The 11979-nt window shown below is 57.0% G+C and overlaps 2 protein-coding genes across 4 annotated transcripts; one reads left to right on the top strand and one right to left on the bottom strand.

Annotated features, from left to right (window-relative positions):
- Positions 1-100: 100 nt before the first annotated feature.
- Positions 101-4267, top strand: FAM180B (family with sequence similarity 180 member B). 2 transcript variants are annotated; one of them, XM_082341311.1, is made up of 3 exons: positions 101-1685; positions 2510-2580; positions 2779-4267. In XM_082341311.1, exons 1-3 carry the CDS (start codon positions 1478-1480, stop codon positions 3172-3174), a joined length of 675 nt encoding a protein of 224 aa, XP_082197437.1. In that variant the 5' UTR covers positions 101-1477; the 3' UTR covers positions 3175-4267. The 2 variants fall into 2 exon arrangements, with proteins under 2 accessions (XP_082197437.1, XP_082197438.1); XM_082341312.1 differs by lacking the exon at positions 2510-2580 and having other exon boundaries at positions 1568-1685.
- Positions 4268-4332: 65 nt separating this feature from the next.
- C1QTNF4 (C1q and TNF related 4) lies at positions 4333-9039 on the bottom strand. 2 transcript variants are annotated; one of them, XM_082341227.1, is made up of 2 exons: positions 8462-9039; positions 4333-5459 (listed from the first exon to the last, which is right to left on the bottom strand). In XM_082341227.1, the coding sequence occupies exon 2, from the start codon at positions 5452-5454 to the stop codon at positions 4480-4482; it is 975 nt and encodes a 324-aa protein (XP_082197353.1). In that variant the 5' UTR covers positions 5455-5459; positions 8462-9039; the 3' UTR covers positions 4333-4479. The 2 variants fall into 2 exon arrangements, with proteins under 2 accessions (XP_082197353.1, XP_082197352.1); XM_082341226.1 differs by lacking the exon at positions 8462-9039 and adding an exon at positions 8175-8245.
- Positions 9040-11979: the final 2940 nt, after the last annotated feature.

The following is an 11979-nucleotide window of genomic DNA, read 5'->3' as shown; positions in this document are numbered from 1 at the left end:
CTTCCTGTGTGCTTTTCATGAGTAGAAGTGAGGCTTTGACTCAGGAGAGCAGGGAGGTGCAGGCAGGGGTTTTGCCGACTCCCTTAGACTCTTCCAAACAGGGAGTCTATTTTAATGGGACTAAATAGTGCAGTTGCAGACATGGTGACCTGCAGGCCTGGATATACTTCTGAGAGAGAGATTTTGGAGCTGAAATTGAAAGTTCTCACAATCCACAGGGCTCAGGATGGGTGTGGCAGGGCCTCTCCTGAGAATTGGAGGGGTCTCAACAACTGCTGGAGAAAGCCCCTTGTCACAGCATACTGTCTGGTGGCAGCTGATGGATCCAGGGGCCTGGGTGGAAGTAGGGCAACCTCCACCCACCCTCATCCTCATCCTATCCAAACAATCACAGGGTTCCGTGGGCCAACAGGCAGAGCTAAGAAGAGCTTCAGCTCATTTTGAACCCTGTGTCCTGCTCCCTGCAACCTGACAGTCCATCATGCTTGGCCTAAGGGAATCTTCCTGCACTCTGGCCTGAGCTGAGAATGCTGTAAGCAAGCAGAGGGGGTCCCAGTCTGGGGCAAAAGACAATCAGGAGCTGCAGATCTGTCTGCCAGGAAACAGTACTCGCCACCCCAGCTAGTCTGCAGTCTGTTCAGCCCATGGCTGAGTGCCTGAGGTGGAAGTGTTTCTCTGCCTGTCAATGGGCCGCTCAGCCAGCCCACCAGGCAGTTGAAAGACCAGGCTTTGCAGCTGTTGTTCTTGGCTACTGAGGGGCTCCCTGGAGGCTGGGCCGGACTGGGCTGGGCTGGGCAGGACTGGGTGTCAGGGGCTGGACTCAGTTGCAGAATGTTTTGGGGGTGACGACAGATAGTAGTGTAACTAACTGCCTGGGCTCTTGCCTACCTTTTTTTTTTTTAATTTTTTTTTAAAATTTATTTATTTATGGCTGTGTTGGGTCTTCGTTGCTGCGTGTGGGCCTTCTCTAGTTGCGGCGCGTGGGCTTTCTCCAGTTACGACGCACAGGCTTTCTCTAGTTGCGGCAAGCGGGGGCTACTCTTTGTTGCGGTGCGTGGGCTTATTGCAGTGGCTTGTTGCGGAGCACGGGCTCTAGGCGTGCGGGCTTCGGTAGTTGTGGCACGTAGGCTCAGTAGTTGTGGCGCACGGGCTTAGTTGCTCCGCGGTATGTGGGATATTCCCAGACCAGGGCTCAAACCCGTGTCCCCTGCATTGGCAGGCGGATTCTTAACCACCGCGCCACCAGGGAAGCCCCCTTCTTGCCTACCTTTTGGGAGGGCTAAGTCAGAGCTGTTTGCTACCAAACACCTTCTTCCTATTAGCTAAGCATCCCGCCCATCTGGGCAGGAATAGGCTAAGGGCCTGACAAGCCAGGAGCCAGGCTCTTACTGCCAACAACCAAAGATTCCACATTTCTGTGGGATGGAAAGAGCCCCTAGGAAGCCAGAGCCAGCCCCTCCCTGTTAAGCACGGAAGAATGACACGCAAAACAGGGAACGGCTGGAGCCTGCAGTGGAAAGTTGGAGCCCTGGTGTGTTGCAGGCGGACAGAGGTGCAGAGAGCAGCCGGAGAGAATAAGACTCAGAGGACGTGGTGGGCCACGGCTGGGACAATGCAGTTCCTGGCTTGGTTAATGGTAGCCATTTGCTTCCTCCCTGGGGTGACTACAACCCAGCACCGTGCAGGTACCGGGGCCTTAGGGTGTGGTGGACAGGAGCCAAGGAAGGCTGCTGGCTGACAGCAGTTACACTTGGTCCTATCTGAGCCTAGCAGGGCTTAGGGACTGAGGGCATGACAGGTGGCAGGCTGACCTGTGCTGTGGGTGGGGGAGGGAAAGGTGTGGGCCCCACTCAGAACCAGAAAGGTCCGGGTGAAGTGAGGGGAGATAGCCCTAGGTGCTCTCAATGGGCCTGGGGCTTATTCTGGCTGGTGTGCAAAGGAGGACCTCTTAACCTGCCCTGGGCTTCAGACAGTCATTCCAAGGGTTAGGCAGCACCCCAGAAGAGGGGTGAAGGAAGCTGCAACAGACATCCTGCCTTGCCTGGCCTCCCTGCCTTGCACACGGTCACTTACCGAGGAGCAGGAAAGAAATAGGTTCTTCTCAAAGGGGTCCTCGACCTTTGGGGAGGGTCACTGGCACTGTTTTAGGTCATGCTGTCCCTAGATGATTATAGGGAGGGGAAATGGGAAGTGAAGTGTCTTGTGACCCGTTGGCCTGGAGCTCTTGGCCAAGTGAAGTGTAGAAGTTCAAGGAGGAGTCCTGGACATTTGCCAAGACAGTATCTGGGTTTGGGATGATGCTTTGGGATCATAAGACCTATGCCTGAGAGAGTGAATGTCAATGTGCATATGTGTGTAGGGGGAGGTGGACATGGGATGGCGTTCCTGTTCTTTTGTAGATAGAAGAACCTCTAGGCACCCCTACCAGGCAGCTTGAGGGGCACTCCTGGGAGGCTGGGGTGTTCAGGGAGGAGCTTGGCAGGGCCCTGACTCCTCTCTGCTGCCCCAGGGCAGCCCATGGACAGCACCAGCGTGGGAGGTGGCCTGCAGGAGCCAGAGGCCCCGGAAGTGATGTTTGAGGTCTTTCCTGCAGCCTGGGACATGGGGGTGGGAGTGTCCAGATATCCCTAAGCTCAGGGTTGGGAAGGGGGATGCCTCAAGCTGGGGCTGCTGGGGGAGGGGAGCCAACCCAGCATGGGTCCTACTGCCTGCTTATGCCCCCCACCCCGGCCCCACTCCCTAGGCCCCAGCCCACCCCTTACATGGCTCCCCTTGCAGCTGCTCTGGTCTGGGCTGGAGCTGGATATCATGGGGCAGCTGCACATCCAGGACGAGGAACTGGCATCCACACGTCCAGGCCGCCGGCTCAGTCTCCTCCTGCAGCACCATGTGCCCAGTGACCTGGAGGGCGCTGAGCAGCGGCTGCAGCAGTTCCAGGACCTGCAGAAGGGACCCCCTCTTAGCCCTTGGGACTTTGAACATTTGCTCCTCACAGGCCTGTCCTGTGTCTACCGGGTCCACGTGGCTAGTGAGGCTGAGGAGAGAGGTCGCTGGGCCCAGGTCTTCACCCTCCTGGCACAGGAAACACTCTGGGACCTGTGCAAGGGCTTCTGCCCCCAGGGCCAGCCCCCTTCTCTGGGGCCCTCAGCCTCTACCCTTGACCCCTTCCCCTAACCCTCCCCTTCTGCCTGTCATTCTCACCCCAGCCCCCTCCACCCCACCCCCTACCTGAGCCAGTGCCCTCCATCTGGCACCTGGTTCTTCCCACTGTGTTCGGGCCTCTGGGCTCAGCTTGTACCCCGGACCCCAGCTTACCCCTCCCCCATCTTCTTCCCTGGGCCCAGGCTCTGGGTCCCAGGCAGCAGGCACAGACCTAAGGGCAGGACTTGCAGGCAGTGTGTGTGTGTGGGGGGTGGGGGCGGGAAGGGTCAGGGTTGAGAAGTGTGTTTAACAGATGCTGAAAGGGAAGCTCCCAAGTAAGGCCAAGTCAGACCCTCCAACTCCTACCTTGGCAGTCCATGAGAGGCAGGATCTACAGGAAACTCGTAAGTGCTCAGTGCCCAGTCCTAATGTAGATACCTCTTTTAAACCCAACCAAGGCTCTGGGGGTCCCTAAGTCTCCAGGTACCCCATGTGGGCTAGGAGAATAGACTGGACATTTTTAGTTCAGTCTGTTGGAGGAATAGAGGGAAGCAGGTGGAGGAACATTATCTTCTGGGGGGCAGGGAAGTGAGAAATGTTTTTTGGTCCATACCGACAAGGCTCAGAGGAGGGAGTAAGGCTGGAAGGGGACTGAGGCTGGCTGGTGTAGTCCTGATCCTGTGTAGCTCATCCCATAAAATGTTCTGTTCTGGCCTCCTGCAGCCCTGTGTCCTTCTGTGTCAGAGGAAGTTGTTTAACCCGTGCCTTGAGCAAACCACCCTCCCCATCCCGGGAGGGCAGGAATCAGGGCAACCAGATATCTACTGCTCGTCCCATGCGCACGCCCTACTGGGAAAAGGAATGTACCGTTTCCTTGAATCCCATAGCCCCAGTGAGGCAGCGGGGTGAAGTCCCTTGTCACAAAAAGGAACCAGATGGGCCCTAAAAATAACGTCGTAGGTCAATGGGGAGGAATTACAGGGACTGACTGGAAAGGGATATGAAGGGGAAGCCCACAACGGGGTTAGGCAAGTAGGGTTCAATCAAATTCCCACCTCCTCGCCCTCCCAAGGCCTGACCGAATCCTGCCCTCTGCCCTCCGACGCCCACCCGGGGCCAGCTGTAGTCAGTCCCTCACGCCCCGCCCGAGACAAAAGCGTCGCAGTCAAGACAAAGCGCAGGACCCCGGCAGACAGGCGCCGGCGCAGGCCCACTTTATTGGCAGAGTCCAGCCACGCTGGGCGGGCCGTCATGCTCGCACCGGCGGGACATTCGGGCCGCGGTCCCGGCTTGGCATGCACGCCCCAGGCCGCCCGGGGCTCCTCTCCGGGTCGTGGCTCAGAGCTCCGGAGGCCCGAGGCCGGGCGGGCCGGCGGGGATGAGGTCGGGGTACACCAGGAAGCCGGAGAAGGTGATGTACTTGCCATGGTTGCTGTAGGCGCCGTAGCCGTCGTGGTCGTGGCTGAGCAGCCAGACGGCGTCGCCGCGCCGCAGCGCCAGCATCACGCTCTGGCTCTGCATCTCGCGACGCCGCGACGCGCCGTCGTCGTAAATCATGGCCTGCACCTCGTCGCGGTTCTTCATCAGCTTCACCGACAGCGTCTTGCGCGGCAGCTTGCCCAGCGTGAAGGAGAAGAAGTAGGCGCCGGGCAGGCGGCAGCGGAACACGCCAGCCGCCGCGTCGAAGTCGCCGCCGATGTTCACAAGCTCAGTGTCGAAGGCGAGGGGCCGGTGCCGCGGCCCCGGGCTCGCGTCCGAGCCCACCAGGCTGCGCGTGCGCGCCGCCGAGAAGGCCGAGCGCGGCTCCGGGGGCGCGGGCGGCCCGCGCGCAGGCGCGTCGGCGTCGGCGTACACCAGGTAACCGCTGAAGGTGGCGCCGGGTGCCCCGAGCGCGTACTGCTGGGCGCCGTGCAGCCGCAGCCACACCGTGTCGCCGTAATCGAGCTGCAGCATGGCGCTCTGGCTGGCGGCGTGCCGCGCGGCGGGCCGACGCTGCTCGTCGAAGGCCAGTGCCTGCACCTCGTCGCGGTTGCGCACCAGCATCACCGACAGGCTCTTGTGCGGGGCCTTGCCAGCCGTGAAGGAGAAGAAGTAGGCGCCGGGCACGCGGCAGCGGAACTGACCGGTGGCCGCGTCGAAGTCGCCCCCGATGTTCACGTACACCTTGTCGAACGTCACCGCCATCTCCGACGTGCCCTCCAGGGGGGTGGTGCGTGCGGCCGAGAAGGCCGAGCGCAGCTCTGTGGAGCCCGGAGCCGGGCCCAGGGCCCAGCAGGCGGCCGGGCCCAGCAGGCCCAGCAGGAGCGGCAGCATGGCGCCTGGGAGGGGAGGCACGAAGGGAAGGAGACAGGGGTTGGGCAGGGGTGGCCTGGAGACGGGTTCCCTTCACAGACCCGCCCTTGACCCACAACTAGGACTCCTAGTTTCCTCCTACGCGCTTGGACTAGGTCAGTGGTTCTTAAAACTTCATGGGGCCTCAGTGTCACCTGGAGACCCTGTTAAAACACGCATTGTTGGCTCCCACCCCCACCTCATCTAGTATGCGGCCCGAGAATTTGCATTTCTAACAAGTTCCCAGGTAATGCAGAGATGCTGCTAGTCCAGGGACCACACTTTGGGGACCATTAGATTAGGCCAGTGTTTTTGTTTTTTTTCTTTTCTTTTCTTTTTTTGTAACCACCGAACTCCTTTTTCAAGTGAAAGCTCACAGACATATACCACAGATGCAAGCAGAAATGCTCTGGTCAGAGGGTCCTATAGCCCTGTCTGCTGGGCTTACACATCCCCTCCTCCTTGACACCCAGGGGCCCTGAAAACGCAGAAGGTGGTCAGGGGGTCTCTGAGTTTCCTTCAGCCTCCGAGTTGCTGCATTTTCCTGTGTCTATTCTATGGTCCTTACTTAGCCTGCCCCTCACTCAGGCACTGGCTCTCTATACTGATATCCTCCATGACGGCTGCTGGGTAAGTCCCCATTTTGGCAGGGAAGGAAATAGCCGCTCCCTGACCCATTTCCTGGCCTCTGACCCAGTTAAGGGTCAGCTCCCACACTGGACCTCTGGACTCTCCAGGGGCCCTTCTTGCACTAAAGAGGACAGAACAGATGGGCTTTGAGGTAGTTCCCTCCCCCTGTAAAATCAGAGTAAGAGAAAGAGACTCCTTCCTCTGGGCTTGGGGGCTGGTCACTGATGGGAAAGAGAAAGCCAGGGGCTGCTGGGGATAGAGTGGGAGAGCAACAGTTCCAGCACGGCTTTGGCAAGTCTGTGAGGTCAGCAGCTCGGTTCCTCGGTAGTGGTGGAGTGGAGAGGACTGACAGCTAAACCTGGGCCCAGGTCCTGGCTCTACCCGTTACATGCTGTGAAACCTTAGGCAAGTTCCTAAAGTTCTCTGGGCATGGCTCCCTCTGTAATTGGGGAGGAGACCTGCCTCACAAGCTTACTGTGAGGATGCTCTGAGAAGGCAGGTGTGAACACCTTCGTTGGATGGCAGTGCAGTCAATTTTTTGAGAAAATCGATCTGGTCAAGTTTTTTTTTTTTTAATTAAATTTTTAATTTTATATTGGAGTATAGTTGACGATCAAGTTCTTGACATAAGGGGTTAGGGTTCAGTAACTCCTACCCTTGGAAACTTGGTAAAGGCACTACTTAACTCAGAGGGCTAACTCCCCAAGGGTAGGATTACATAATGCTTCCTAGTAGGGCATAGGCTTTGGGGATTGAATACCCTGAGGACCTGAAGTGGAGGCAAAGCAGAAAAGAAAATGAGCTGATAACAGCCTAGGCCGTGGGCCTCTATAGGAAGTGCCCGGGGAGTGTGTGTATCTCTGTGTCTCTTGGAGACACCGGGGACCTGCCAAGAAGGGTTGCCAGGTGCAGCAGTGCAGATGTGCTGCACAGCACGAGGACGTTCACCTGAGGGTAGGTGGGTGCTGGAGTCCAACCCACATTCTACTTGCCCAACTGTGTGGAACTGCTGCCCTTGGGGGAAAGTGTGCCTTTTTCTAATTCTCATAGTAAGACCCCCAAGTCCCTAGCCCAGCTGAACACTCTCTCTTTACACAGGAAGTAACTTTTCTCATTCTTACAAAGGTGCCCCACGGGCTAGCCAGTACCCTTGGTGAGGGCAGGGGCCGGGAGGGGGGGCATGTGCAGTAGTGAAGATTGTACCTCACGGTATTCAGTGCAATCCCTTTCACAGAGCTCTTTGGACACATCTGGTGTCACAGCCAACCTGCGAGACAGGTGGGCCCTCTCCCATTTTATAGGGGAGGAAGCCAAGGCCCAAAAGGGGGAAGCATTTTGGCCCAAGGCCACCCATGGAGCACTGAGGCAAGCCTTGAGGTCTTTTGACTCCAAATTCAGTGTGCTTTCCTCTCCACCACCTTTCCATTCTAAGCACAGCTTTTTCCAGCCAACCTGTCATCTGCCTCAGTTTCACTTTTTGCAAAAATAGAAGTGGAATGAGTCTTGGGATCTAGGGTGAAGGGGAAAGAAAGCAAAGCCAACCAAAAAAATATTCTTAACGTTTTTGTCTTCTGGGAGTATGGGAACATCTCAACTCTTCCTGACCCCGCTGCTCTCCTAGCAGGTCTTGCCCCAGGAGCACCTGCCCACTCCACCCTCAGTAATCTTCCTGCCAAGCCTGGTGCACCCTGCCAGTGCCAGAGGGTCCTCCTGTGTGTCCAGTACCCAGCCTCCATTTCACCCACCGCTGCCCATTTCTCAGATCCGTAGGTCCCCATCCTTCCCTAAACCCACTTCCTGGAGCAGGTCAGAGGTGAGAGGGTGTCAGGTGGGCATCACAGCTCCAGGGAAGGAAATGGCTGTTCCTAGCTCCATTCAGGTGAGGCTCAAAATAATCATCCTCAAAGAGAAAAAACTAGGACACAGTGCGCTGGACAGACCCAGAACCCTAGAACCAGGGTAGAGGTGCAGCCATGTCAGGCTAAGGGGATTCTAGAGACCCCTCCCTACCAAACCCCAATTCCCAATCACTCCCTCCCTCAAGCTCTGCCCAAACCTCCCTCCCCACCTACCTTGAAAACCCCTCAGGCTCCCAAGAAGATAAGTCCCCCTTTCACAGACGAAGCCAATTAATCCTTTCTCATAAAAAAAAAAAAACAAAACCCTCGGAAAACGGTACCCCAGACCCTCTCTCCCCCAGACCTTCCTTTATCCATCCCTTCGGAGTAAAAGCCCTTGAGCCTCTTTCATGAAAAAAAGCTCCCAGGTCCTCCTTTCAGGGAAAAAGGACCCAATTTCCCGGCCCCCGCTTCCAGTCAAGGAGAAAGCCTGGATCCCCGCGCCCCAGAGCAGCCCTCACCTGGCTGGGGGCGGCGGTCGGTCGGCTTCTCTCCGAGCCTGCGATCCGGCTCCCGGCTCCGGGCTCTGGGCTCCGGGCGGGCGCCGGGCTGCGCACTGACCGCCCGCGCTGCGGCGGGGCCGGGCCTGGCGGGGACGGCGGCGGCGGCGGCGGGCGGGGCGCTGGGACCCCGGGGTGGGCTCGGGGTGGCGGGGCAGCGAGGGAAAAAGGGCTGCTGAAGAGCGAGGCTCCGGGGCCGCGCGAGGAGGGGCGGGGTAGGGGCGGGCAGGGGGAGAGGCGGGAGGGGAAGCGAGAGGGAGGGGCGCGCCGAGGCCGGGGAGCCGAGCGGCAGGGCCCAGGGGCACCGCACGAAGAAGGCCCCCCGCGCAGGCAGCGCGAGCACCGGGCTCTTCCTCCTCCGTGACCTCCCTAAAGCTTCATCCTCTGGGTCTGGAGAGCAGGCATCATTAATCCAAGTTAGCAGATGGGGAAACTGAGGCAGAGGCCAAACTAGCGGTGGCTCAGGGCACTCTACAGACCAACCTTCTCCCTGGATTGAGGAGAGGGGACTGGAGCAGGGCGCAGAGACTGCACTAGCCTCTGGACTGCAAGGACAGTGGAAGGTGAGAGTTTGGCTGGGACAGACGTCCAAGCTGAGTGGCACCGGGGGAGGGGGTCGGAGGGAAGAGAAGGATAAATGGATCAATGCTGCCAGTAAAGGGCGGGCTTACAGTGACCTGTCATCTCACCTCCAAGTCGGAAAATGCCTATGGTTGGTAAGGAAGGAAGGAGGAAGACAAAACCCCCAGACATCAGAGGGTCAGCCTGTGCCCCCTGGGGAGGGGGTGAGGAAGGAGGGGAGTCCTTGGGGCAGAATTGAGTGTTGGCAGGAAGGCTGCTTCCACAGCGTCCGCAAGGAGGGAGAGGGTTGAGAAGGGCAATGGGAGGGCTCCAAGGGCCTGTTTGCAGAGGGACACTGACACCCTGCCTAGCTGGGCCGGGGTGGCAGGACCCAGCAGGACACCAGGGTTGGGAACAGCTGTCTTCCCACTGCAGCACTCACCGAGGCCCTTCCATGGCTTCCACTCTGGGCTCTGGCACCACCTCAGGGAGGCTGCGGTCCTCTCCTGACAGCTGTGCAGGGGACGACCTGCCTGGCACTCAGTCGATGCTGACCGAATGGATGGCTTTTGAAGAGCCCCACTCTTCAGCTGCCAGAGCAGGACCCCTCTGCCTAGCCCCCCCACCCCGATTGACTCAGGGGGCCTGAGCTCTGCCACAGACCCTCTGTGTGGTTTCTGAGAAGCCTGGTGCCCCGTGAAATCCCCTGTCCTCTGGAGCTCTCCTTCTGGAACTCTCAAAACTGACACGACCCCAGTTAACCTAACATGGGTTAGTCCTGAAGGTGTTGACGGTGATGATGAACTCATTAAGTATTCTCCAGGGTGCTGAGGGAATGATAAAATGAATAGACATGTGCCTCAATAGAAAGGGATGGATGGAGGCGTTTTGGCCTGGGCATGGGGGCATTTGGGGACAGAGGGTGAAGCACCTGTCTAGCCCTTCAGGACCATCTTTTGCCTCCTTCACCAGCCTGAAAAGGCCTAGGTGGGGTGTGGGGGGAAGCCTAGGAGGGCTGGGGAAGACAGGAAGCCAATCTGCAGCAGCCACAAGCCTTCTTCTGGACAAGGAGGTCGGGGTTGCCATCGTGAAGGTGCATTTTGAAGGTGTGATTCCAACAGTGGGAGGAATGGGAAGAAGGCAGGACTCTCAAGGCAGAACAGTTAAATGCCAGTGGGGGTCTGTCTCAGGCTGAAAGCCATCTGACACTTTCCCTGGGTCCACAAAAGCATTTCAGCAGAGAAATGAAACGTTCATTTCATTTCTCTGGAGACAGGTGGCTGAGGCAGATGACAGCAGGGTTTTTGCTTCAAGGGATGGGACAAGGTGGAGGCCACTGGCAAAGGGATACGGAGGAGGATGCCATGTACTGGTGGGCATCTAGGGCAGGCTGGGGGTGCACCGGAATGAACTTAGGAGGCAGCAGGGTTCAGAGAAGAGCCCTAGGGCTAGGCTGTAGCTCCTGTCTGCTCCTACCACAACACAGTGATAATTTTCATAGCAAGTTCCTTTCATAGGGTGTAGCAGATGCTACCAGTGACCCCAATCAAGCCCCCAGGCCTACTCGGAGGTCACCTGCAGACAGCTTCTGAACTTGCTCCCTGTGTCTCTCCTGTGGCATTCCCAGCTTTGGACGTGAGTGTGGGGCAGGCTGGAAGTGGGGAATTAACGCCCCCAGGGGAACCCTCAACCAAGGAGGGCCCAGAGTTAGCGGATAAATCCTCTAGCTTTCAGTCCCTCTGAAAGTGGGATAATTTCCAATGCCCAGGCCTGTTCCAGTCTCAGAAAGACTCCAGCAGAATGGAACCTAAGTTGTCCATGGGGAAAGCTTGCTTATCCCTGTATGCTTTGCTTGCTTTCCTCTCTTGCTTGTCTCACTTCCCCACTCTCTCACCCTGCTTCTGGGATCACCTCCTAAATAAACTACTTGTATCCAAATCTGTCTCAGGGTCGGCTTTTGGGGGGAACCCGAACTGAGACGATGAACGATAACTGTGTTAAGTGCTTTTTCATTTTGCCCATTATCTTATTTAATTTCTACTTATTTGTTTGTTTATTTTTAAATTTATTTTTGGCAGCGCCGTGAGGCATGCGGGATCTTAGTTCCCAGGGATCGAACCTGTCCCCCTGCAATGGAAGCATAGAGTCTTAACCACTGGACTGCCAGGGAAGTCCCCTTATTTCTTAACATCCCCTGAAGTAGATGTCACTAACCCAATTTTACAAATGAGGAATAAAGAGGTTAATGCAGAGGTAGGATTCAAAGCCAGGTCTGTCTAGCTCCAAAACCCAGTCCTTACCCACTATGCTCTGCGGCTTCCCTAATTCTCTGATCCTCTCTGGGCCTTAATTTTTCATCTGTAAAATGAGGAATGGGCTCTTGAGTTTGAAGGGAGGCAACGTACCCATTGTCTCCAGCAGCTAGGCCTGGTCAATGAGATGTAAGCAGAAGTTATTAGGAGGGACTTCCCTGGCGGTCCAGTGGTTAAGACTCTGCGTGTCCACTGCAGGGGGCATGGGTTCAATCCCTGGTTGGGGACCTAAGATCCCTCATGCCGTGCAGCGTGGCCAAAGAAAAAAAACGAAAAAAAAAAAAAAATGATGGTGAGGATTTTACGTAGTGCTGCTAGAGGAGTAAGGGAATGGGATCCAGTCTAAGGTAAGAGGGTGAGCAAAAGTGTGGAGGTAGCATAGATCGGCCTGTATGTGGCTCAGTTGAAGAGGGAAGGGTTTGTGAAAGAGGCCTGGCAGGTGAGGTGGTGTAGGGCTTAAATGCTGAGCTGAGGAACTTGGTTTATCCTGCAGCAGGGGGTTAGGGCTCAGAGCAGTATTTAAGATTACTCCTACCACAGAATGAAAGGCAGGAGACAGAAGAGGTGAGGAGAGGCAGGGAGATCTCTAAGGAAGAGAAAGGGAAG

This window comes from Balaenoptera borealis (assembly GCF_965194805.1).
Source record: "Balaenoptera borealis genome assembly, chromosome: 11".
Taxonomy (NCBI): Eukaryota; Metazoa; Chordata; class Mammalia; order Artiodactyla; family Balaenopteridae; genus Balaenoptera; species Balaenoptera borealis.
The sequence above is the reverse complement of the archived record's forward strand: the minus strand, read 5'-3'. Positions and strand labels throughout refer to the sequence as shown.

Coding starts and splice junctions, on each gene's coding strand:
- FAM180B (XM_082341311.1), top strand. CDS start 1,478: ATGACACGCAAAACAGGGAACGGCTGGAGCCTGCAGTGGAAAGTTGGA. Junction 1,686..2,509: donor TACAACCCAGCACCGTGCAG/GTACCGGGGCCT, acceptor CTGCTGCCCCAG/GGCAGCCCATGGACAGCACC. Junction 2,581..2,778: donor CCCCGGAAGTGATGTTTGAG/GTCTTTCCTGCA, acceptor CTCCCCTTGCAG/CTGCTCTGGTCTGGGCTGGA.
- C1QTNF4 (XM_082341227.1), bottom strand. CDS start 5,454: ATGCTGCCGCTCCTGCTGGGCCTGCTGGGCCCGGCCGCCTGCTGGGCC.